General features: G+C 36.4%; 1 protein-coding gene across 1 annotated transcript in view; it reads left to right on the forward strand.

Annotated features, from left to right (window-relative positions):
* The first annotated feature begins 247 nt into the window (after nt 1–247).
* Nucleotides 248–27,237, forward strand: part of trim3a (tripartite motif containing 3a) — a 35,167-nt gene continuing 8,177 nt past the window's right edge. The window contains exons 1-6 of the mRNA XM_048161881.1: nt 248–416; nt 20,655–20,828; nt 22,532–22,772; nt 24,554–24,705; nt 24,963–25,143; nt 25,315–25,662. Of these exons, the coding sequence (XP_048017838.1) occupies nt 20,683–20,828; nt 22,532–22,772; nt 24,554–24,705; nt 24,963–25,143; nt 25,315–25,662 (1,068 nt within the window). The 5' untranslated portion in view covers nt 248–416; nt 20,655–20,682. The remainder of the gene's footprint in view (nt 417–20,654; nt 20,829–22,531; nt 22,773–24,553; nt 24,706–24,962; nt 25,144–25,314; nt 25,663–27,237) is intronic.

The raw sequence follows: 27,237 nt of genomic DNA on the forward strand, positions 1-27,237 counted from the left end.
TTAAAAAGTTCAGCAGAGTTGCAGGGAAATCAAGTTAACGAACCTGAACAAATCTTTTCAGTCAACAGATTCAAAAGATTCGATTCACTGGGATGAACCAAAAGCGCCGCTGCCAGTGAATCACCCCTTTTCAGATACATTTTAAATAATTACATATTCCAAAATACCAACTCTTATTGGCTATCATAGCTCCTCCCATTCCAGTGCTGGCCAATGAGCGAACACCTCTTGCATTCGCTCACGCCCACAATCTCCCTTCACTGTCCCCTCCTTGCCGACTCTCCCATTCGGAGAAAAGGACTGCAGTTTTTCATGAAAAACCGTAAAACCCGGATTATTTATCGGACATTGACAATGAAAAACGCTTTCTCCCGTTATTCATGCTGACTCCTCTCTAAATCCGGCCCAAATTTCACGTGAGTGTACTAGTTTCTTACCGTCGCCTCTTCCCAAATTAGACTCATTTTGTCATTGCGGTGAATGCGTTGATACATATGTTGAATAATTCATTGACATTTGTACTGGAGACACGCATCTCGTTGGCTTGACTGCTGAAATCAGCCCGTTCTTTGTAAATGTTCCCCACAGTGTTTCAATGTCCACCATCTCCGAGGATGTGAGGAAGTCTTAAAATATCTGCAGGATGTAGATTCCCCTTTATGTCATGGGGCTGTGCTTTAGGTCAACGAGTTTTTCAGTAACTGTGATTGTTTCATATTCCATTGTTTTACCGTGTATGCAGAATGAATGTCATCCCATCACATGTTATTTGTTCCTTTTATTGCCATTAGTGTCCTTAGGCTGTGAATCACTTCTATAGACATCTTTTTTTCTCAAGAAAGTACATCTTTTGTAAAGTTTATAAAGGCCTTTGATGATGAATCATCCAAATTAGGTGCAGTAAATGACTTATGTGATATTGTAAATCACACTGCATGTCTTAGATTGGCAGTATTTTTTTTTCTATTATTAATTCTGATTGTTTTAATGTTTTAAGTTGCTCCAAAACCGATTCTTGTTTTTAATAAGAATTATTATTAAAATTTGTGATTTTATATGTTGACACCAATTGATTAAGACAAAGTTGGAACATAATTTTTTACTTTTACTGTAACCTTTTTCTAGTCTTACTACAGATGCTAATGAGAAATCAGGTAAAGACTTACTGTACATGTAAATGGTCATTGTCTCTGCAGCATTTGTGCTCAATGAAAAATATGTCTTAAATAGCTTTTGCAATTTTTTTTTTTTCAGCCAATTTCCTCTATCATGCACCATTGCTCATGCATGACATGAATTTCACTAGTGAAATGGGCAAAATTTAAGCCTTTTTTAGTGTTCCATGCTTTATTTTACTTGCAGTTTATTAATGTGAGTAAAAGGCATGTTAAATATTTCATTTGGTATGAAAGCAGTTCAAGACTGGGTTGTTTTAAAATTTGTTGGATAACAAATGCGGTATAATTTTGGTGAACAGGTTGCCGTGTTGTGTTGTTAACACATGCCGCAATTAAAATTATATCCTATTTAATGTTTTCTCTAGTCAATCATGTTGATTTGTAGTCCATATACTGAAAGGCAGACTTACTGTTGTTCACTATACAGTCATCAGATAAGTGTGGCAATGAATGAATATAAGTCCTCTCAAAAACTACTTAATGAGAGGAAAAGGCTACTGGAAACACTTTGATTAACAACAAGGCCAGATACCTTAAGTTAAATTAGAAATTGTGATTCCAGCTTCCAAGGAGCTACCAATTTAATGTTAAATCACATGGAGAGTTGAAATTTCCGAAACCCTTTGACATTATGCTTGTTTTTTGTGCCCTCTTTTGCATCAAGAAATACCTACTGTATGTAAAGTGGGATTCTAGTAAAATAAAGTAGAGAAAGTAGTCTTGAGAAAGTTGTGCCAGCCCGTCTGCTCAATATAACAGTTGTTGCCTGCTTTGGCACAGTAAATGCTCAGCTGTTCCTGTCTTCATCTGTTTGAGAAGAAGGATGAAAGTGTAGTCTTTACACCAGCATTTTTCCACAGCTACAGATTATGCATTATCTAACTGCATTATCACTGACATGTAGAAATGTTTTGCTGCAGTGCCGTGAGAATCTGCTTTAGCTCTGAGTAGGATGTTAATGCTCATTCAGTGACCTTTTGTTGTTTGCTTTATAAATGCTGGTGAATCCGGAGCCAGGCAATAGTGAGATACTACACTATAACTACACTGTGATGAAGATAACAGGCGGTTTTGATCATAATAATTGCAATAAAATGAGATCAGTCGCTGTTGATGGTGCATTTTATCTGACCAGAAGCATAGGTGTGGAGAAGTCAATATTCTGCTTGTCCTGTCATGTTGAGTTTCTGGACAGGGTTTGGTGAAGGCTGGTGTTGGCTTTGTTTGTGCTGGACAGATGCTGTCAGGTTGATGTTAAGCAAAGCATACAGACAGACAGCAACTCGTTCCAGGTGAATCAGTGTGCGGGAATCACGTCTTCGTGTGAGTGACAGTTTACTCTGCAGTCCTGTCATCGAGGTGACGGGGCTGGGCGGCGCTTGGTGGTCTGGAATGTTTTGACCTTGCAGTTTGTGTATTTCTGTGTGTGTGTGTGTGTGTGTGTGTGTGTGTGTGTGTGTGTGTGTGTGTGTGTGTGTGTGTGTGTGTGTGTGTGCACTCATGCATCACAATGAATCCAATCAAGCTGACTAGATTTGTCTAGGTAGTGTGAGATTGATTTATTGGACATGTCTCTATTCTTCTTCTTCTTCTTCTTCTTCTTCTTCTTTTTATCTTCCTCTTACCCTATGCAATCAAAGTAAAGAGACATTTTAAGACTTTATTCGCAGGCATTAAAATAGTTTTCGGATCGATATTCAACACATCGTATTGGTATTACAAAGAAATGTTTCATTTCTTTTTTTCTGACTAAGAACTAAATAATCATTGGATTACAAAAATAAAAAAGACAAATATAAATATATATATATATATATATATATATATATATATATATATATATATATATATTTATTATATTATATTTATTATATATTTTATATTATAATGTGCATTTAGTTTGTGATCTAAATAGTTACAAATGTATTTTGACCTACTGTTTACTCTTAAAGGTGCCCAAGAACTTGTTTTCAAAAGATGTAATATAAGTCTTAAGTGTCCCCTGAATGTGTCTGTGAAGTTTCAGCTCAAAATACCCCATAGTTTTTTTTAAATTAATTTTTTTAACTGCCTATTTTGGGGCATCATTATAAACGCGCCGATTTATGCAACGCGGCCCCTTTAAATCCCGTGCTCTCCGCCCACGGAGCTCGTGCTTGCCTTAAACAGCTATAAACAAAGTTCAAACAGCTAATATAACCCTCAAAATGGATCTTTACAAAGTGTTCGTCATGCAACATGTCTAATCGCTTAAGTACAGTGTTTATTTGGATGTTTACATTTGATTCTGAATGAGTTTGATAGTGCTCCGTGGCTAACGGCTAATGCTACACTGTTGGAGAGATTTATAAAGAATGAAGTTGTGTTTATGAATTATACAGACTGCAAGTGTTTAAAAAGTGAAAATAGCAACGGCTCTTGTCTCTGTGAATACAGTAAGAAACGATGATAACTTTAACCACATTTAACAGTACATTAGCAACATGCTAACGAAACATTTAGAAAAGACAATTTACAAACATCAGTAAAAATATCATGTTATCATGGATCATGTCAGTTATTATTGCTCCATCTGCTATTTTTCGCTATTGTCCTTGCTTGCTTACCTAGTCTGATGATTTGGTTGTGCACATCCAGACGTTTATACTGGCTGCTCTTGTCTAATGCCTTTCATAATGTTGGGAACATGGGCTGGCATATGCAAATATTGGGGCGTACACCCCGACAGTTACGTAACAGTCGGTGTTATGTTGAGATTCGCCTGTTCTTCAGAGGTCTTTTAAACAAATGAGATTTATATAAGAAGGAGGAAACAATGGAGTTTGAGACTCACTGTATGTCTTTTCCATGTACTGAACTCTTGTTATTCAACTATGCCGAGGTAAATTCAATTTTTGATTCTAGGGCACCTTTAAATGCTATGCGGTTCTCACTTGAGAATTAACGACTGTTACGTAAAAAAATAGTAATTTGTGCAAATAATTAAAGATTTTGAAGTGTCAAAAGGTCATTCGGTTTAACGGTCCAAAGGCCAATACAGCCATTTTATTAGTGATTAAAATATCTTAAAATGTAATAAATGTATATATTTTTTATTCTGGCATGATTTTATAACATCATATTTTAACATAATGCAAAATGTTATTAAAATTATATGTAGAAGTTGTTGCTTTGTTATGAAAAAAATGTCCGGAAAAATGAATTTCATTGATGTCATTCAGAGTAATCAATATAAAGGGTCCATTTTGGATCAAGTCATGCGGTCAATATCATGTGACAGGATGTGACATCATTCAGACACCTGCAAAGGTTGTGAAGCATAGTAACTAACTCTCTTTTAACTTTTTTAACTAAAAAATTAATGTTTTCACTCATACGCAAGTCCCGAATCATCAGGTAATTCGGTACAACCGCTATAAAACATGGAAAATGTTGTAATACTTTAAAAACCGGTACTAAATATAAAATGTTTGATTGTCCTTTTACTAGCTAGCTAGATATCAGCCTGTTACTGTAGCTTTGTATGAAAATATCGTCAGTGTTATTCGGTAAAACCGAAATTTTTGTTAAACCGAATGACTTTTTTTGTAAAAAAGCAGTGTTGATTGGTTATAAAAACCACAATCTCATTGTTAACACTGAATAAATCTTCAAAATTAATTATATCTCCATTATGCATTTTTACACTTTTAAAAACCTTATTCATCAATGACCCAAATATCAGTAAAATAAAAATAAATAAATTAGGTAATTAATTAAAATTATATCCTATAATGTATCATGCAATATCATGTTTAATGCATAAATTATTTAAATAAGTAATGAAATACAATGAATACATTTATTTATAACTAATACTAATTCATCATGCTATAAGTTACAGCAGATACACAGAGAGTGTCCAGATGACCTCACCACACTGCCGGTGGACAGTAACACAAGTTTACATAGTGTGACTAATGACTGCTTTGGCAAACGTGGCCTAACTTGTACTGCAACAATTTGCCTTTGCCTCAGCATCTTGTGTCATTTACCAAAAGACAAATGGCACCGTTTTCATCCTTCTGTCTGTTAAAGTGTACTAATGAGTCAATGTGGCGTTGAATAATCCTTGGGTAAATGATATGGAGTAACTGATATAGGAATGGACAGATTCATCCATCTGGTTTTAAAGATGCAGGGAGCTGTGTGACACAGCAGACAAGGCTTTCATTAGGCTGAACAGGAGCCAAGCATCTCTCAATGGACTTGGCATCTGGGCCACCGCAGCAGCAGGACAGCCATGTCTTTATGCCTCATAACAGCACGCTTTGGTTAGTCAGGATCAGATGTGTTAAGACATTAATGAACTGTCTCGTCTGTGATGAGATCCGCTCTTGGTTGTGTGTGGATAGTGATCAGAGTTGATGTTATCAACCTCCTCTGTTCCAACCATGATTGTTAGTTTGCCAAAAGAGCTGTATAATATGCTGACATTATTGTCAGAAAAAGCCACTCAGTGTTTATGTGACCGTTTACTTTGACACTGATTAGACGTGGATTGCGTTACAGGCTGCATTTGAATTCATCTACTGTACTTTCACACCAGCTTCCTCTAGCAGTCTTTCTTGATTAATGTGACAAGTAAATAGTATTAGTTTAGTCACTATATACTTATGTTGCTAACAATTTATTTTACAATGTTGTTACACATTACATGTAGTTACTGTATTAATAACTAGAAATTGATGCATAATTAAATGCAATAAACCCTAAACCAAACCCTCACCTTAACCCTAAACTTATAGTAAGTACATGCAGTTAATTATTATTACTCAGTACTTAAATGTATAATTACACTGTAATACTGACACCTTAAAATAAAGTGTAACCTTTATGTCATAAAAAGATAACATAAATCATAAAGGTGTTTTACCTGAATTGGTGAGTCGCTGAGTTGAACTTGAACTGGATTAGTCAGATGTGCAAATTAATCATTTATTTGAATTAGTGTTGTCAAAAGTACCCACTTCGGTTCCAAATCAGTACTGAAATTTTAGAAATGCGATAATACCAGAAATTCTGGTATCGTCACATTTTTAAAATTTCAGTACCGACATGGTACCAAAGTCGGTACTTTTGACAACAATAATGGCGCTTTTCCACTGCGTGGCACTACTCGGGTCGGTACGGTACGGCACGGCACGGCACGGCACGGCTCGGCTCGCCTCGCTTTAATTTGGTTTGCTTTTCCATTGCAGTTAGTACCGCTTCAAAGTGGGTGGGATTATAGACTGATCATTATAGTTGCGCCGCCTCTTCTGCTGTGGATCCGCTCCTTGTCTACCAATGAGTGTGCACCTCATCTACTGACCACGATACAGCCATTTATTTTTTCAAGTTGTGCACGACAGTCATTTAAAGGGATAGTTCACCCAAAAATGAAAATTTGATGTTTATCTGCTTACCCCCAGCGCATCCAAGATGTAGGTGACTTTGTTTCTTCAGTAGAACACAAATGATGATTTTTAACTCCAACCGCTGCCATCTGTCAGTCAAATAATGGGAGTGGATGGGAACTTCTACTATAAGAGTAAATAAAACTTGCATAGACAAGTCCAAATTAAACCCTGCGGTTTAAAATGCGTGACGACACATTGATGTCCTAAGACACGAAACGATCGGTTTGTGCGAGAAACCGAACAGTATTTATATCATTTTTTACCTCTAATACACCACTATGTCCAACCGCGTTCAGCACTCTTTACTAAGGTCTGATCGTGCTCTGACAACAGAAGTGATGTCTAGCACTAGTTGAAGTGTATGCGTGAGACATCACTGCCGTTGTCAGAGCGCGATCAGACCTCACTAAGCGAATGCTGAATACGGTTGGAAATAGTGGTGTATTAGAGTTAAAAAATGATATAAATACTGTTCGGTTTATCGCACAAACCGATCGTTTCGTGTCTTAGGACATTAATGTGTTCGTCACGAGCCGCAGGGTTTAATTTGGACTTGTCTATGCAAGTTTTATTTACTCTTATAGTAGAAGTTCCCATCCACTCCCATTATTTGACTGACAGATGGCAGCGGTTGGAGTTAAAAATCATCATTTGTGTTCTACTGAAGAAACAAAGTCACCTACATCTTGGATGCGCTGGGGGTAAGCAGATAAACATCAAATTTTCATTTTTGGATGAACTATCCCTTTAAAGCAAGACGTTTCGCGAACAAATTATAGTGCGGTGGCTGTTACTGACTATTTAGGTTTGGTGTCTCGTGTTTCAAATCCAGTGACGCTGGTAGTGGCGATTCTCTCTGACCAATCAGTGATCTGTGTTGTTTATACATGTTACATTTAGTATCGGTACAGCTTGCTTGGAACTTTAACCGAGGTATTTAAGCTAGCCATAACGTCCCATGCGGTGTCGAGCCATACCGAACCGTACCATGCAGTGGAAAAGTGCCATAATTTGAATTGTTTCTTTTGGTTGAACTGTTGATTTAGCATTGAGGTCACAAATCGGACTGAAGGATTCATTGATGCATTTTCCAGAAGCATTGTAAGCCTAAGTTGATTGCAAACACCATTGGTACCAATATTTTCAGTGATCTACTTGCAGCCCTGGTCTGGTTCTTAAATTCAACTCACTGACTTTCCAAATTTTCAGTCCAATTTGTGAATTGGATCAACAATTCATGGAAAAGAACCAACCCAAAAGAATGATTTATTTTCAAATGTAATTGATCCAGTTCTTGTGTTCAACTCAGTGATTCTATCAGAGCAGATCTTGAGTTATCATATGGCTTTAAAAGACTTGAAATATATAGTCACGTGGACCACTTTTATGCTGTGCCTTTTTGAAGCTTGACAGACACTGTGTATTGTTGTATAGAAGAAAGCTGTGTAAAATTTTTTTAAACGTCCTCCATAAGGAGAGAAGGGGGGTCTGAACTGTTCAACTGTCCTTTTAAGCTGTGGAATTGCACACTCAATTGTTAAACACTAGGCCTTGAACTTTGATCTTACATATTTATACAGCAAGAACAATAAAACTATGCAAGATCATTATTGCTCATAGTCCAACTGTGAAATATATCATGCAATTTCAAATCCACAGTCAGCGTCTGCAAGCCATATTAAAAGACTTTTGTATTTGTTCATTATTCATGGATGTACACACCGGATGTTGATCCAGTGTCTGGAAGTAACAGGAAGTAACTGTCCGGCCCACGTCTGCAGTTCAAACCAGACATATAAGGATAAAGAACCACGGATGCATCACTTCTGTTAGTGCTCTGTGACTCATGGCATCTCCCCAGACATAACACTGTAAATGCCGCTTACGCAACTCTCAGCATGCAAGATCAGCCTGGTTATATGGAATAAATCTGTGCAACTGCTTCCTCTGGGTCTTCAGATGTCATAGACTTCTTAAAAGTCTGAACATGTGCATATCTTTATTGAAGGCACAGTCTGAAGACATTGTGTCAAGGGTCTTTTGTAATTGTTTTCTGCAGCCCTGCGATAAATTGCTTATTGCCTGCTGTGTGCAATATCCTGCAATTAGACACAGGTAATGGAAAGAGTCACATGCTGTTTTGCTGAGTGCCTTCACTAATGTTTACTAATTGCCAAAAAGTGAAATTTATGGAAATGATGCAGTCTTGGACTATCCGCTGAGCTCTATTGTCCTAAACGGGCACTCTATTATTTTGGTGAGCTGTTGGTGGCAGGGGAGGGAAGGCGGTCTCTGTCCCAGGCAGATTAGACCCAGACTGTTTTTTTTTTTTTTTTTTTTTTTTTTTTAATGTAAGTCAGCGTTACAATCCTATTAAACGCCATCCCTGCCGAGAAAAGATCTTAGAAATGGGCATTAAGAAATAAATATGTTAAAGGCCCTTAAAACCTTATGATATTCAGTTTAAGTATATCCACCTTTATTCTGTTATGAATATTATTTTTAATATTAGCCTGTGGAGATGTTGCATTATGTATAATGCATAATGTTGCATTATACAAAACCTATATATATATATATATATATATATATATATATATATATATATATATATATATATTTTTTTTTTTTTTTTTTTTTCCTTTTCATTTAGTTTTTTATCCTAAGCCACTTTTAAATGATGAGTATTTCACAATGGCTGTTACTGTTGAATATTTATGCTAGCACAGAATGCAGACTATAAATGAGATGCATTCAGCAGGAAATCATAAATCACTGCATGGTGGGGTCGGTACTGTCTGCTGTAGAAGGTACTGTCTGCTGTACTTGCAATATTTTGTTTTTCATTGTGTTTGTCCTCATTACTCTGCAGCTATGTGGGACATCTAAAGACAGATTTGTGTAGTTTAAGGTAAAGGTTCACTGTGTGGTATATATGAACTCTGTATCATGTGTAAAGCCAAGATAAAAAACGATTCATCAGAGATCCCTGTAAAAAAAATGTATCACAGTCTTGACGTTCTGTGTGAAATTGTGGAAGATGATGGGATCACAAAACTAATTGTCAGGTTTGTGTTCTGTTTTGGTTTAGTTCCCAGTTCCTGTCTTCCTTAGTTGACGAATGCTGTGTTCGCAGTCGCCCCCTATACCCTCATTCACTATTCCCTACATTAGTCCACTAATATAGTCCACTTGAAGTGAGTGAATACAGACACTAGGTGCGCTGGAAGGGCTGCCACTTTTGCATAGTTTGTGCTTGCTGTTTAATAATAATTTGAAACACTGTAAACTGGCAGCTCCAGTATAATGAAAAGATTTATATTGAGCTCTGTCATGTAAACTAGCATGTATCATCCTTAATTAAACAATTTAATAATCAAGTAAAAATGAATTTATATCTGTATGATATCACGCTGTAACCACACGAGTGCTAACCAGAGGTTGGTATTTCCTTGTCTGTTCTTACATCTGTTTAAGTTAGTTGTTGTGTTCCTGCATCTTGTTCTCTCTCCTGAGTGTTAATTTATTCTGTCCTAAGTTATTGTTCAAATTTTACTGCTGCAACTAGATCCTGCTTAAACTTATTCTTGCTACAACCACCGTGACACTAATCTAATGTTGTTTTTAGGAAACTATTGAATACATTGTGAATACTGAATATACTGTGACTATTTAAGTTCTTGTCCAGCCCTAATTGGAGGTATACAAAAGGAAATATGATTCCAGAGATAAAAATGTATTGTTATTTTACTGGGTTTATTTTATTGTATTGGCTATAGCAGCAATATAATACTTTTACTTTTGATTGGCTATATCAGTGATTAATATTAATAAATATTAACTTTATTACATATATATTTAAAGGGTTAGTTCACCCAAAAATGAAAATTCTGTAATTTATTACTCACCCTCATGCCGTTCCACACCCGTAAGACCTTCGTTAATCTTCGGAACACAAATTAAGATATTTTAGTTGAAATCCGATGGCTCCGTGAGGCCTCCATAGCCAGCAATGACATTTCCTCTCTCAAGATCCATAAAGGTACTAAAAACATATTTAAATCGGTTCATGTGAGTACAGTGGTTGAATTTTAATATTATAAAGTGACGAGAATATTTTTGATGCGCCAAAAAAACTAAATAACGACTTATATAGTGATGGCCGATTTCAAAACACTGCTTCAGGAAGCATCGGGGCATAAATGAATCAGTGTATCGAATCTGCTGTTCGGAGCGCCAAAGTCACGTGATTTCAGCCGTTGGCAGTTTGACACGTGATCTGAATCATGATTCGATACGCTGATTCATTATGCTCCGAAGCTTCCTGAAGCAGTGTTTTGAAATCGGCCATCACTAAATAAGTCGTTATTTTGTTTTTTTTGGCGCACCAAAAATATTCTCATCGCTTTATAATATTAATATTGAACCACTGTACTCACATGAACTGATTTAAATATGTTTTTAGTACCTTTATGGATCTTGACAGAGGAAGTGTCATCGCTCCCTATGCAGGCCTCACTGAGCCATCAGATTTCAACTAAAATATCTTAATTTGTGTTTCAAAGATTAACGAAGGTCTTACAGGTTTGGAACGGCATGAGGGTGAATAATAAATGACAGAATTTTCATTTTTGGGTGAACTAACCCTTTAAGATCACACTAAACTCAGAAAAAATGACCTCTGTAATGTCTTCACTAAGGGAAAACATTTTTCTTCAAGTCTGTATTTGTGAGAGAGAGTGTGAATATACTCTGTTGTTTTCAGAGTATCTGATCCAGACTGTTCATGGAGGTTTTGGCTGCGGGGGGTCATTAAGCTTTTAACACAGTGTGAGAGGGATTAGATGAGAGTATCACATAATATGGCTTATTGCCACTAGTTTATATTTCACATGCTAAGCAAAGCAAAGCAACATTATTAACTTTTATTTCATAAGCAAAGCAACATTATTAACTTTTATTTCATGTGCTTAAAGGTAAACTGTGTAACTTTTGTTTTGTTAAAAATTTAATAATGAGTCAATACGTCGTCAATCCTTCTTCCAAAATGTGTTTTTGTCTTACCCTGATTCACTATGGTAAGCCGGCATGATTTTCCTGGTGAATTGCATATACGTCACTTGCCTGTGCGTGTCTCGTCATATCCGTAAATAGAGAAAAGTTGCTCCGTGTATGGTGTGGGAGTGGCATAGGTTAGTTGTCAAAACGAGCGAGAATGGTTGACATGGAGTAGTCACACATTTAAAAAACGCAGAACAGAGGAGAGTTTGCTGGCAAAAAGAGAACGCAACTGAGCTCGTAATAAAACAAGAATCAACATTGGCTTGGCTTTTTGGAGATGTGTTGTTGTAAAATGTTGTAAAAGTGATGCAGAGATGGTATTTTTATTACTCAACAGCTGAGTAAGGTATTTTATTGAACAGATAAATTGCCATGCAGCTCTCTAACAGAGTTCATTGTAAAGCATTATTTATTGTGGTAATTTCATTATGGCTGTTGAAGTTCTGTGCTGGAATGTATTTTCAAGGATGTATCGTGTCTATTAATGGTTATAGCTATATATAATGTGTTTGTCTAGTCTGCTGAGATCCTTTCCATCTAAACCGGTTATATCTCTTAAGCCTAGTAGTGAATGTTTTATGAGCAGTAGTATAACCATATTCATCGTCACGGTCACACAGAGCCAAAGCACAACCAAAACAATGTTCTTATGCAAAATGCATGCAGTTTTGTTTTACATAGTGTACCTTTAATATTGCATTTTGCATGATCAGTGGTTTGGACTTTCAATTATGACTGACTTTGGTCTACTGTTGTCTCCAGTAAATGCTATTTATAACTAACCTAAAGATTTCAAATTTATATTACAGCTGTAATTTGGTCTTTATCTACCCATCCTCATGTTGAAACGGGGGACTGGGACTAACTTTCACATGACTGATATTTCATTGACCATAAGGTACAAAAAGTAACATGTTGTTTACTGCCCAGTTATGGTACTTTTTCTCAAGTCTGCCCATAGGACATGGACTGTAATGGCAGACACAGACTCAGGTCTGAAATGCAACAGCTAAAAGCTTTTAAAATTTCTACTGGGCTTTAGAGCATGCATAAGAATCTCGAGAGCATGAAGAGAGGGCGAGACAGCGAGAAGCGGTCAAAAAAGGAGGGAAGGGCAGCTGTGATGTCAGCGTTCAGCTGCTCTCATTCAGGGCTTATGATGAAGGGGGTGGGGCGGGACAGCGAGGGGGGCTGCGCTGGTGTTTCTTGGTTACTGGGCTTGGCTAGAGCGTGCAGGAAACCAAACAATAAGGTCTGCTTGAGAAAATCCACAGCCCTGTCTGGTGTGTTTTTCATGACCATGGATAATCTTTTTAGTGTTTTGTGTGTGTATACATTGGAATTAACGCCCATGTCCAGCTAAGCAGTGGGGCAAATGGTATTTCACATGGTATTTCAGCAATTTTTTTGAGCATCATATTTGCTATCATTAAATTATATTATATACATTTGCAAATGTTACTATTATGTACATTTTCTATTGATCATTCATGACAGCATTAGGGGCTGTTTGCATAGAAAATGTTTTTGCATTCAATTGTACCTTTCTGCTGTTTAGCTATTTCTGTTCTTTTCGTTATTGCACCACATCTCAAAAGTGTGTCTCAAGACCATTCCTGAGGGCTGAGTCTTGCATTTTTAAAAGCAAAAATGTGTTCTGTGTGAACGGACCCATAATGGATCAAATGATGATCTAAGGAGGGAGTGCATCATACATGTTGTCAACTTAGTGTGTAATGTTACCGGTTGAGCATAAAAAAGATCTGTAAGGTTACAAAGATCACTCCAAAGGGAGATATTTTAATTAACAAAATCCACTTTCCAAGAACTACAGTGAACGACTCGTTTGGACTACAACACGTTTTTTCCGGGTTTTGTGAAGTCACAATGTTACTCATTTAAATAATCCCTGCCCACGTAATATGCAAATAAAGGGGTGAGGCCTGGTTGAGCTGTATTAGAGAAAACAGTGTTGTTGCGATGTTAAAGAGGTGCTGTTTTTTCCACCCCGTTTCCAAAACTCACTACTTTTAAGTACGTCTTATTATTTGTAGTTGCATTTTTTATTTAGAGTTCCAATGATAAGTTTTATGTTGTTGCTATGATGTAAACAAAGGGCAAAGCTTTTCCTCCGCTCACCTGCTAGCCAACATGTAAGGCTCACTGCCCCTTAGGAAAATTAACCATGGTTTTGTGATTGATTACTGTTTGTGTTACCATAGTTTTCCAACAAATACCAAGTGGCATATTTGTATTAAGTGGTGTATAACATAACACTGTATCTAAAATGTATTAGAAAATTACAACAACAACAACAACAAAAAAAACGTCACAAATGTCCTGTGAAATGCATGCTTGCAAAGTCCATACATGAAATCCGTTCTGCACGATCCTCTTGTTTGTTAACATTCTTTAAAGCTGCTGTCTGTAACTTTCTTTGGTTAAAAATTATCCCAAATCAATCATAACCAGCCAGTGTTCAAAACTATCTCCTTACCATAGCCGATTCACAACGGTAAGCTTGTAATAATGTTTTCTAATTCAAACTGGTGGGTTTCCGTGGGAAATTTGAGTATGCAGCCGTTCCTCTTTGTGTCATTACATCATCTGTTTACATAAAGAAGGAGTCTCAGCTAGTAGACTGTATGGCATGTGGAGGATGCTGCAGGCGGCGGATCATTTATAGCCTTTTCTCACAGCAGCTGCAATAATAAAACTTATCATTTTGATGGGGGATTGTAATCCAGAAAGGTCCAAATGACAATCATCAGTGACTACAGGGATTGGCTACAGAAATTGAAATTTACAGGTAATGCTAATACACACTAAATACACAAAGTCACGCAATGCTGATGTTGTTAACATTAACAATTAAGAATAAAGTATAACAATAATAATAATTTGCACGGTTTGACGTGATCTGAGCTAAGCGATCGTTAGATTTAATCACCATTGGCAGCGCAATTTATTGTAATGCTTTTTTTGGTCAGCAGGACAAAAGTGGCAGACATGATACTTACTTGTTCAGATGACATTTTCCAGTGAAAATTCTTATTTTGGTCATACTTCCATGACGTAGAATCTGTGATTCCGAAGTACAGTATCCACACCGGTGCGGTGACTGACAGCAAACATTAGATTCATCCCCGCTGAGGAGCCGTGCCGAGGCACAACCCACGTAAAAATTATAATTCTGCAAATAACTGCAATTGCAGGTTTCAAACAGAGATGGCGACAAAGAAGCAAAACTTATGGACTGCAGCTTTAAGCCTGAATCAGGCTTGAATTGGTTTGAAATTTACAGCATCCATAATATTTACATCTGAGTAGAGCTTGCAGTTATGGCAAGGGGTGGGACATTTCCGGAACACGTGCTAACACTGGGCCTGCTAACCAATCACAGCACATTTCCTTTTTTAAAAGGAGGGGCTTTATGGAAACAGGAACTAAATGGCATGTTCGAGTCAGACTGGTGGGAAAGGTGCTGTAATATACTGTAAATATGTGAAAAAATAATGTGTTTTTTTGAACAATCAAGCATGAAAGCATATACACCCCAAAAACAAAATCTTCGTAAAGACCCCATTAATGTGTGCCTGATTTGCATAATTTCTTTAGTTAATTTGGTGCTAAAACATAGATACAGACGTGTACAAATAAACAGTGCTATCAGTGGGCATCCCAGTTACTTTATTGCAAGCAACATTTCCCCAGGGCTTTCTCTCATCTGTAATAACAAGAACAGCTGCTTTTTTTGACCTTCATTTTGGAAATCTTTTTCATCTTTTTATTTATCCCAGTGGCTAGCAATGACTAGTTAATCTCTCTTGCTCTCTCTCTTTGTCTCTCTCTGTGTGTGAACACAGAGGAAGGAACTGGGAGGATTTTTAGGAAGTGCCTTTTAGAGACTTCCTTTTTTTCCTTCCTCCTGTGATGAGACAGAAACAGAAGGTGTGGCAGATAGATAATATTTCTAATGTGTGTGGGTTTTTTCAATTATTAATATTATTACTAAAGTCTGAAGAGGGGGAAAAAAAACACTTTAGAGAGCATAAAGAGAAGAGAATTTTGCCACACCTCCAGGGAACCACAATCTGCTGCTTTTCCAAAAGCTGGAAGTTAAAGATTACACAAGAAGCACAGAACGTCTGACGTTACAAGTTAGTCATGAGGGAATTGGGAGGTTTCTAATCCCAGGATGAGAGGGATGAGTCTGCAGTTTTCCTGTCTTCTCACAGCTGCTGGTGTGTTCATTCATCACTGCACTAATGTCATATACAGACCTTATTTGATTTGACATGAGTAAAAACAAGGCTATGAGAGACAGAAGTACAGTGAGGTCTTTCAAAAAGATTTAAGATGGTCAAAAAGACTCCATGAACTTTTTTAAACCCTGCCACATTAAATATTTACAATAATTTTTACAAAATGATAATAATAATAATAAATATAGCTGCAAGCAGCAATTACGGGGCCAAGCACAAAAACGGCACAAGAAGCCAACCAACATGGCTGGGAGCATCAGACCAACAGCAGCAGTGAGCAATTAAAGACCTATTAAGATCATTTTAGGCAAAAGAGCTAAAAAATGATCAAAAATGAGGATTTACTGGTTCATCACTTTCGACCAATAGGTGGCGCTGTGTCCAAATTGTTGTGGTATGGTCAGAGTGAGGTGACAATGGCACTTGCAAAGTTTGGTGTCAATATGTCAAAGCATTGTAAAGATACAGCTTCAAGAGTGTGTTTTGCATCATGCCTTAAATTCATTGCTCCGGTATACGAAAAACGCTTTGACGTATCGACTTGAAATCCATAACTTTTTGTCGGAATCGTCTGATGATGATATGGTTCGATTTTGGTGAAAATCGGAGCAACGGTCTAGGAGGAGTTCGAAAAAGTAGGTTTTTAAAGAAAAACAATATGGCGGACAGGAAGTTCAGCCGACTATGGCAAATTTGATATCTGTGTTCTCAGCATGACCCAAGGAATCAACTGAGACCAGTTTCATTACAATCAGTTAAAATAGTCAAAAGTTATTAGCATTTTTTGTAAATTTTGTTATAACTTTTGACCACAAGTTGGTGCTGGTCTGAAACTTCTCAGGCTCCTTCATATCGAGTTTCGTAAAGATACGCTAATGCGTTCGTAAAATACAGCATTTTAGCACAAAATTCAAAATGGCCGACGGTCAAAATGTCCGAAATGAGAAAATTGGATAGCATTGGACTCGGCATGATGCCCCGAATCCAACGAGACCAAATTTATGATTTTTGGACAAACCCATTAGAAGTTTATAAGCAAAAATAGCCATTTTTCATATCTCCGGACCAGTAGGTGGCGCTGTGCCGAAACACTGCATGATGCCTCAGGTCATGCTTGCGATGACATGTACCAAGTTTGGTCTGAATACGATAAAGCGTTGCGGAGATACAGCCTTAAGTCTATTTTAGCAAGCACTAGGTACAATTAATTTGCGTGTTTTTCGAAAACGGTTTGAGGAATCGAATTGAATTCCATAACTTTTTGTCGGCATGGTCTGAAGATGATCTGATTCAATTTTCGTGAAAATCGGAGTAACGCCTAGGAGGAGTTCGAAAAAGTAGGTTTTTCAGAAAATTCAAAATGGCTGGAAAATTTTCAAGACGGAAAATGACGTCATATGGTGCATTCGATTCGTCTTGACCCAAGGAATCAGAAGAAAAAAGATTTGTTTCTAACCCTTACGGTTCAAAAGTTATTAACATAAACATAAGTGCAACTTCGGGCAGCTGGTGGCGCTAGAGGGATTGAGTTAGAGACTCCAAATTGGCTGGGGACAAAGATCAGACTGTTCTCTAACTGTTTGCCAAATTTCACAACTTTTTACCATACGGTTCTACGGGCTGCCATAGACTTCAAGAGCGGAAGAATTGTTCAATTACCAGAGTACACATACAATTACAGTTTAATGCACTTTTTTAATTCTGCATTGAACTGTTTTTTTTTTTTTTTTTTTTTTTACAAAATAACTAAAATATAAAACTATTTCTGAACTGCCAAAGTACACATAGGCCACGTACACACTGCAGCTAAATTCGGTTGTCAGTTCACCTTTTAGTGCTTAATCGCGTTCTGTACACACACAGTTCAGTAAAATACGGGAGTGACAACCGCATTCTACAACCGTATTAACTCCCGAAAAATACAGGCAGTGACAACCGCATTTACAGAAATTCTATGCAGTGTGTACGGAACCGAACTGAACAACTAGTTGTTAATGACGTTTACGTGCACCGGTGTAACGTGTCTCTCTTTTAAGCGCGCCGAATCTCGGGGAAAGGAAAGCACATTCATGTCTGCTCACTTTATGAGACGAGCTTAAACAACAAGCCCAAAAAGCTTATAATGAGTGACCATGGCAACACAGAATGAGTGCCGCGAGCTGTGTGAAACTGGCTAGCGTTATACAAGCATAAACAAAACACGATGCCTCCGCCTGTTAGTGTGTTTAGTTAAATTGCTGAAAATAACGAGTGTTTTGTCACTTTAATATTACTTTGGTCACGATAACGGATAGGCCTACCAAACACGAAAGACGCTAGAACGTCGCTATGGTTTCCAAGCTGTCAATCATCGCATTTTCGAGAGTGAGTCGTGTTCCGTACACACATGTAACGATAATTTAGGGGATTCACTCCCGCATTTAAATGCGGTTGTCACTCCTAAAACTTACAGTGTGTACGTGGCCATACAGTGTCAGTTTAATGCATTTTTGTTAGTAAAAACAATTAGGAAATTATGTGTGACCTGACCTCTACCAGCCTGTTTGACGTTACATGGACCTACCCTTATATTTACAGTATTATTTAGTACAGTTAATGTTTCATGCTTTTCATTTAAGACGAAGTGCCTGCCACGTCACTTGTGTTTCAACATGGAATATAAAAATCATACTTTCAGTAGACAAAATCCTCTCACTCTAATCCTAAAATGGACAACAGAATCAGACATGGGTCAGAGTTGGAAAATCATGACAGACGAGGAACCACATGGTCACTGAAACAACAAACAATACCATGTGCTTACACAAACACACATTCACAGACAGACAGATGACCCTCAATAACAGAAAGACTGTTATGTTTTGGGTATCATGGGATTTCACATTTGTTTGTAAATGATAAACTGCTGCTCTGTTAGCATTCATTGATATTTGAACAATAACATGTTGTTAGTTGATGGAGGGAACAGGGTTAATCTGTTTTCTATCTGACCTGACAGATGTTCACATGGATGTGTGTCATGGATATAGCTGATGGCCAAAGCTGCGGCTTTCAGACACTTCAAGCTGTTCTTCCTATGGACACTTTTACGTCCTAGGGGGTTGTTTTTATTAAAACTAACAGAAGTTCTTTTAGTTATAATACACACTATCATTCAAAAGTTTGGGGTCGGTAATATGTTTTAAATGTTTTTGAAAGAAGTCTCATATGCTCACCAAGGCTGCACATTTTTGATAAAAAAAAATACAGTAAAAACAGTAATAGTTTCAGCATCATTACTCCAGTCTTCAGTGTCACATGATCCTTTGGAAATCATTTCTAATATGGCTAATTTGCTGCTCAAGAAACATTTCTTATTATTATCAATGTGGAAAACAGTTGTGCTGCTTAATACTTTTGTGAAAACCGTGATTTTTTTTTTTTCAAGGATTCTTTGACGAATACTAAAGTTTAAAATAACAGCGTTATTGTAAAATAAAAACATTTATTTTAAATACAAATCTTTTGAAACAGTATAAATGCTAACTGTTCTGTCGTTGGCACACCACACTATTTAGAGTCTCCTTAGCTTGGATAGCCTGCAAGCTGACCCTGGCAAGTTCGATTGCTAAAAAAGGAGCATTTCTGTCCGAGCGATAATTTGCTAGGATAGCAATCTTAAACGGTAGCCTGGCGTGTACGGATTTGTTTTGCAAACAGGTCCGCTATGTATAGTGGGCGTCCATACGGGTTTTGCTCAAAAGATTAGCGTGATGGCACATGCTAGTCAATGGGTTGAATCAACTCCACAGCAACTACATAAATTTATCCACTAACCCTTCAGAAATGTCCAGTTGCATTCTAAAAGTTGTAACTTCTTCCTGAGTCTCTCCATCAGTGTCCGACTCCAGTTTGAACAATGTAAGGCTGAACACCGTTACTGACAATCGTCATTTTGGCTGCGTGAGATTCTCCAGCTTTGTTGTTGTTGAGCAACCGAAGCTGTTAAAGCTCCGCCCTCTTCTGGAAAGCGGGCCGGGAGCAGCAGCTCATTTGCATTTAAAGGGACACACACAAAAACAGCATGTTTTCGCTCACACCCAAATAGCGGCAATTTTGGCAAGCTAGTATTTTGAGCTGAAACTTCACAGACACATTCTGGGTACACCAGAGACTTATATTACATCTTGTGATGTCACTTTTTAACATTTTTATTAGTCATTGCTGAGTAAACGTAATAATTAAAGAAAAAAATCTCACAGACTTCAAAGTGTATAAAGGTATGTTAGTGTATAAATGAATGTGTTGCCACTTTTCAAATGCCTGTATTTTTATGTTTTACACTTGTTCTTGACCCAGGCTTTTAACTTAACTTTTCAACTTTCAGCTTTTCAATGTAAATATTATTAGAATGTTTGTACTGTGCAACAAATTGTATTTAGTAATTATGCAAATTTTGGAAAACATATTTTGTAAAATGTCAAAAAGTGTGGAAATATTATTTAATTGTATTTAGGTGTGATTTTATTCCAGATAATTTTTAATTTTACTCCCTCAGAACCTTGCCATGCATAAAAAGCTTTATTATGTAATTTTGCATGAAATCAATGCTTTTGCAAGCTTATTCAAGATTTCATTGGTCTCCTTGGGATTGTTGAGATGAAATAGGCAGAACTACAGCTGTATTCAAAGATTAACGCTCTCTCTCTCTCTCTCTCTCTTTCTTATAGTCTGAGAGGCCTCTGTCTCTTCATTTGAATGCCTCTCACGATGGCTAAGCGGGAAAGCGGCAGCACCAGCCCGGTGGTGCGTCAAATAGACAAGCAGTTCCTGGTGTGCAGCATCTGTCTGGAGCACTACCACAACCCTAAAGTCCTGCCCTGCCTGCACACCTTCTGCGAGAGGTAAACTGACACATCACAATAGAAAAAAAGTTCTTTGTGCATGAATAATCAAATGATTGCAATCACGCAATAGCCTGAATGTGACTTTCAGAATATGCTAAAGACTGTCTGTGTTCACTGGTGTGGAAGAAACATGCTCAATACCGCCCAAAACACTAGAGGCCTGTCGCTCTGGGGGTGTGTCTGTAAAATTACAGCAATCTAGTTGTCTTCAGTGTTGGGGAGTAACCACTTAAAAAAAAAAAGACACTAAATTAAGTACATTTTTAGTAGCACAACAGTAGCTGGACTATTTTCAGTGTGTTAATGGTGTGCGTCTTTATTTTTTTTTGTAATATTGTTTTATAGCCAAACATAGCTTTATAGCTCTCTCTCTTATGAAGTGTTGGGGAATTTTATTCATTTTAGTGAATCAGATCATTTGAATAGTTCAGTTAAATGAGCCCCCATCCAGATGCTGTTTTTAAGTCTTTTTTCTGTAGCCATATTTAAAATAATACAAGAATTTTACAAAATAATATAACAGTTATTAAATTAAAAAACACAATAAAATACACTTTATTTCCAAATTGCTGGAGTATACATACAATGTCAATTTAATACACTTTTTAACACTGTTAATACTGCCACAGGCTAGCCACACTGAACATTTTATAAAATAATATAATATTTATTAAATTAAAAAAAAAAAATTAAATTAAAAACAAACTTTATTTCTGAATTGCTATCAATTTAATACACATTTAAAAAAAACACAAAAAAACATAGTCTAACCACTCTGAAATAATACTTACAATAATTTTACAAAAATATCATATGATCAATTAAAAAAAAAAAAAAATTACTTCTGGATTGTCAAATGACTTTATAATTTGCACTTCATAATTTGTATATATTTTTAAATCCTGCAATAGTCTAGCAACATTGAAAACTTTACAAAATAATATTTATTAAATTAAAAAATAGTACTAAAAATAATACAGACTTTATTTCTGAATTGCCAAAATACACATACAACATCAATTTAATACACTTTTGTTAATCTTGCCACAGTCTAGCACATTAAAAGCATCCAAACAGCATCTGATTAAATAATTAATTATATTTTTGAATTAAATATCTAATATATAACAGTGTAATTTAAGCAAAATTGAAATGGTTATGAGAGACGTCACTGCTTTGACCTCACAGTGATTGACTGCCGCCCATTGTTTTTCACCTCTTGTATAAAGTTCAGCATTTCTCAAGATTTCAACACTCACCACTAGAGAGAATGAATTGAAATCCCCCGCACAGCTCCACCATGCCAGTGAACATGTACACTTTGACGTAATGCTCTTCAGGGCTTCCAAAATAGTAGAAAAGCAGTGACCCAGATGCAGGATTTTGCTTTAGAATGGCTGTCGGATGACATCATGTTTAGAAACCGCCCGGTAAGGCAAAGACAGAGATGACCATATTCCCTCTGCCGTCACTGAGCTGGAATGTGAGCCTCAGTTTTTTCCGCTTTTATCAACAGATCATAGCTAATTTAATTTTCTATCATCCTGTCAAAATATTTACCACTGAAATTTAATGAGACTGAAAAAAATACAGACCACTATTAATCACGTCTTGGGTTATATCTTCATTTACAATCCATTAGATGTGGAGGGAAAACTTTACGGCTTGCTTTTAAGTCTTGCACTATGTTTTCATCACAGATGTCTCCAGAACTACATCCCCCCTCAGTCCTTGACCCTGTCCTGCCCAGTGTGCAGACAGACCTCCATCCTGCCAGAAAAGGGTGTTGCAGCACTGCAGAACAATTTCTTCATAACTAATCTGATGGAAGTGTTGCAGAGGGAGCAGGACTGCACCCGTCCCGAGGCCTCAAGTGGGCTGGAGTCAGCCGGTGCTGCTACATATGCCCCGCCCCTGTCCTGCCCCAACCACGAGGGCAAGGTAAGCATGCACACATACGGACTAATGAACTAAATGTACATACTTCGCTGATAGGTGTTACGGTTATGGAATCTTATTTTAATATTCTGTTCCGTTTTCTTTATTTCCTGTTTCGCTGCTCAGTTTAGTTTTGGTTTCCTTGGTTTCTGATTATGCCCCTGTTTCTGTGATTATTATCAGCTGTATCTTAAATATATACCCTGCATATATACTCTCTGTTCAGTTTAGTTCTTTGCAGTATACAGGAACACAAACGCTACCGTTAATAAGAACTGACAGTGTTTGACATTCATTAGTTAACATTAGTTAACTACATTAGTTAACATGAACTAATAATGAACTGCATTTAAACAGCATTTATTAATCTTTGTTAATGTTAATTTCAACATTTACTAATACATTAAAATCTTGTTAACATTAGTTAATGCACTGTGAACTAACATGAACAAACAATGAACAACTGTATTTTCATTAATGAAGATTAGTAAATACAGTAACAAATTTATTGCACATGGTTAGTCCATGTTAGTTAATACATTAACTAATGTTTAATTAATGAGCCTTATTGTAAAGTGTTATTATAATTTGTAGTTATGTGCCTATGAATACACCAAGCTAGTTCTCTTGGCAACCTCTCTTAGCAATGTAAACTGTATGTTCTCAATTGGTATTGTTCATTGAAGCTTACTGTATTATGTAGTAGATTATTGTGAGAATTGTGAGAAAGTGATCGAGTGAACAAGTTTATTACCTGCATTCAGATTTAGCATTTTCCTTCAGGTCAGTCCTATGTTCATAATAAAAAAATCTGTTTAAATGTCCAATGTATTATCTTGTCCTTTTAACAGTTAAGGGGTTTTCCCGTGACTGACAGCGCTAGTCAAAGCATTTGTCAGTTGTGTCTTGTTCTGTGTTCACAACAATTCAGTCTTTTCAATGTAAAAGTCTTCAATACTGACTGACACACTCATAAAGACAATCTTTGCCGCCATCTAATGGCATAATAATGTAACTTCTGTTGCTGCTCATGGTCAGGGACTATTTTTTTCTGGCTGAAGGAAGGCTTTTATTGAAAGTTTACTTCATGAAAGTTGCATTGATACATATTTTTGACTTTAATATTTGTATTGTGAGGTAACCGTTTTATAAAAGCTTTGCGACGTGCCTAACAACGCCCTTCAGCCGTGACTTATTCACAATACAGCACAGCCTCTCGTACCTTATTGCTTACATATATGTGTGTATATATATATATATATATATATATATATATATATATATATATATATATATATATATTATTTTATATATATATATATATATATATATTATATTTATTTATTATTATTGTTATTCAGTTTTATTTCAAAAAGATAAATGTATTTAAATTTATTTATTTTCTTATGTTGTTTTTATTTATATACTATTTAGTATACTATTATAATTTAGCATATTTAGTATATACTATTTCAGTTTTCTTTTTAATTTTAGTATAAATTTAATCATTTTGTTATGTGTTTTTGTCATTTTTATTATTTTAAATATATAATTCTATTTAGGTGTAATTCAATTTTAAATTTAAGTTTTTCATCTGATATTTGTATTTTATTATATTTCTGCTTCTTTCAGCTAATATTTATATTTTATTTTATTTTAGTTTAGTTCAGCTAATATTTATATTTTATTTTATTTCGGCTAACATTTATTTTATTTTATTTCATACAGAGTCTTTCCCCATCAGAGTGTTCAGTATTTCAATGAGTTTTTGCCGCCCTCTGCAGGTCATGGAGTTTTACTGCGAGTCTTGTGAAACGGCCATGTGTTTGGAGTGCACAGAGGGAGAGCACAGAGAACATGTGACCGTTCCACTGCGGGATGTTCTGGAGCAGCACAAAGCCGCGCTGAAGAACCAGCTGGACGCAATTCGCAACAGGTTCATGCAGCCAAAAATAATACTAAGCTCACTGTTATTCTGAGCCAGTATTTGCAGCTCACTTTAACCCATTCTTTATACGCTGAATCCTTCTTCAGGTTTAAAGCTCAGTTATTTAAAATAAAAACTTGTTTCCCCTTCTTTTAAAACATTTTTTATGAGTCTCTGCTGTGTTTGCATAGCTCAACTGCTGGAGTCACACTATGACTTCCTTACGGAAAGTTTGACTGAACATTGCCCTCATTCTGCATCCGCAGGCTTCCTCAGCTGACTGCAGCCCTAGAGCTGGTAAATGAGATCTCCAGGCAGCTAACAGACAGGAAGAATGAGGCAGTGACAGAGATCAGCAATACATTCGAGGAACTAGAGAAAGCACTGCACCAGCGCAAGACTGCCCTCATCACTGACCTGGAGAACATCTGCAGCACCAAGCAGAAGGTGAAAAGCTTAGTTCACTCAAAAAATAAAAATTCTGGCATTATTTACTCACCCTTGTGTAATTTTAAACCCATATGCTGTTATGTGGACACAAATATTATTTTATTATTTGTTGTACTGTATTCATTTTTCAAAGGGCATCTGCTGTAATTATATCGGCTGTTGTTGCAGGTGCTGCAGGCCCAACTCACTGCATTACTGCAAGGGAAGGAGAACATCCAGAGCAGTTGTAGCTTCACAGAGCAGGCGCTGAACCATGGCAGCCCCACTGAGGTGCTCCTGGTGCAGAAGCAGATGGGAGAGCGGATGGGCGTTCTCGCCCGCCACGCCTTCCCTGAGCAGCCCCATGAGAACGGCCACCTGGACTGTCAGGTGGAGACAGAGGGGCTGCGTCGCTCCATACAGAACCTGGGAGTCCTGCTCACCACCAGCGCCGTGGGCCACACCAGCGTGGCTACTGGAGAGGGTCTCAGACATGCTGTTGTCGGGCAAAACACCACCGTTACAGTGACCACAAAGGTTAGTGGCATTAAACACAATTAATGTTTGCATATAGTCTAATAAAGAAAATAAGTAGTCACTATACTCAAGGAAATTTATTTTAGTATAAAATGTGATTTTAACCTATGAGCCTGTTACTCAGTTCATTATATTTAGCAGACTGAATAGGTCCTGTAAATTACATTGTGTCACTCGAACCAGGGCAAACTGAGCGCAGGCCGGTTAAAATTATCAAAGCTTATTGGCGATTACAACATGTTATTATCCAAGTAATGGCAAATAGGCTTTCCAACTAATGTAAATCAATATTTAGTAGTAAATATATATTTCTCACATGTCCCGCATTGTCTCACAAAGTCACATATAATGTCCTGCAATAATGCAGTAACCGGGTGATCACCTTAGTTGTAATATGCCGCATTTAATTTGTCGACACTTAAGTAATTAGTGTTCAGTGCACTCATATAAATGTTCTGTCTGATAAATAAATAATAAATACATTTAAAATGAATGATAGAAATATAAACAATACAATTTTTTGATTTATAATTTAATTTATTGTACAGTAAAAAGTAAAAAAAAAAAATATTCAATTTGAATTTGAAATTTTTATTTTCATAATTTATTTAAAATGTATTAAAATAATTATTATTTCATTGATAAATTGTTTATTATTTAAATATTATTAAAGAACTAAATATTTTATGAAAATAAATAATATCTAACATCTAAAAAGATTTTTAAATAATAATTTAACCATTAAAGCTGCAGTCCGTAACTTTTTTTGGTTAAAAATGATCCAAAATAAATTTTTGAGCAAGTACATAACCAGCCAGTGTTCAAAACTATCTCATTATCTTAGCTCGATTCACAACGGTAAGCTTGTAATAATGTTTTATAATAAGAGCGACATGGTGGATTTCCGCGGGAAATTTGAGCATGCAGCAGTTCCTCTGTGCGTCACGTCCGTAAACAGAAAGGAAGGAGTCCCAGGCTAGTCAGTTTTATCACGTGAGGATGCTGCTGGTAGCGGATCATTTATAGCCTTTTCTCACAGCAGCTGAAATAATGAAATTTATCATTTTGATAGCGGATTGTAATCCAGAAAGGTCCAAATGACAATCATCAGTGACAACTGGAGATTCAAAAATAGTCAAAAAGCAAAAGACTTTGGACTGTGGAGTGGTTACAGTAATTGAAATCTACAGGTAAAGCTAATATACACATAGTCATAGTAATGCTGATGTTGTTAACATTAACGATTTGAGAACAAAGTATAACAGTAATAATAATTTGCAAAGTTTAGCATGATCCGAGCCAAGCGATAGTTAGATTTAATCATCATTGGCAGCGCAATTTACAGGTTTCAACCAAGAGATGGCGACAAAGAGGAAAAATCGTGGACTGCAGCTTTAAATTAAAATGAAATTATGAAATTAATATATATATATATATATATATATATATATATATATGCTATATATATGATTATAATTCCAATATAATAATATTTTTCAAATATAATTAATATATTAATATATAATTGTTATACTTTTTAATGTATTTATTCTATAAAATAATTACTTATTATTG

The sequence above is a fragment of the Megalobrama amblycephala genome, linkage group LG16 (assembly GCF_018812025.1).
Source record: "Megalobrama amblycephala isolate DHTTF-2021 linkage group LG16, ASM1881202v1, whole genome shotgun sequence".
NCBI classification, from domain to species: domain Eukaryota; kingdom Metazoa; phylum Chordata; class Actinopteri; order Cypriniformes; family Xenocyprididae; genus Megalobrama; species Megalobrama amblycephala.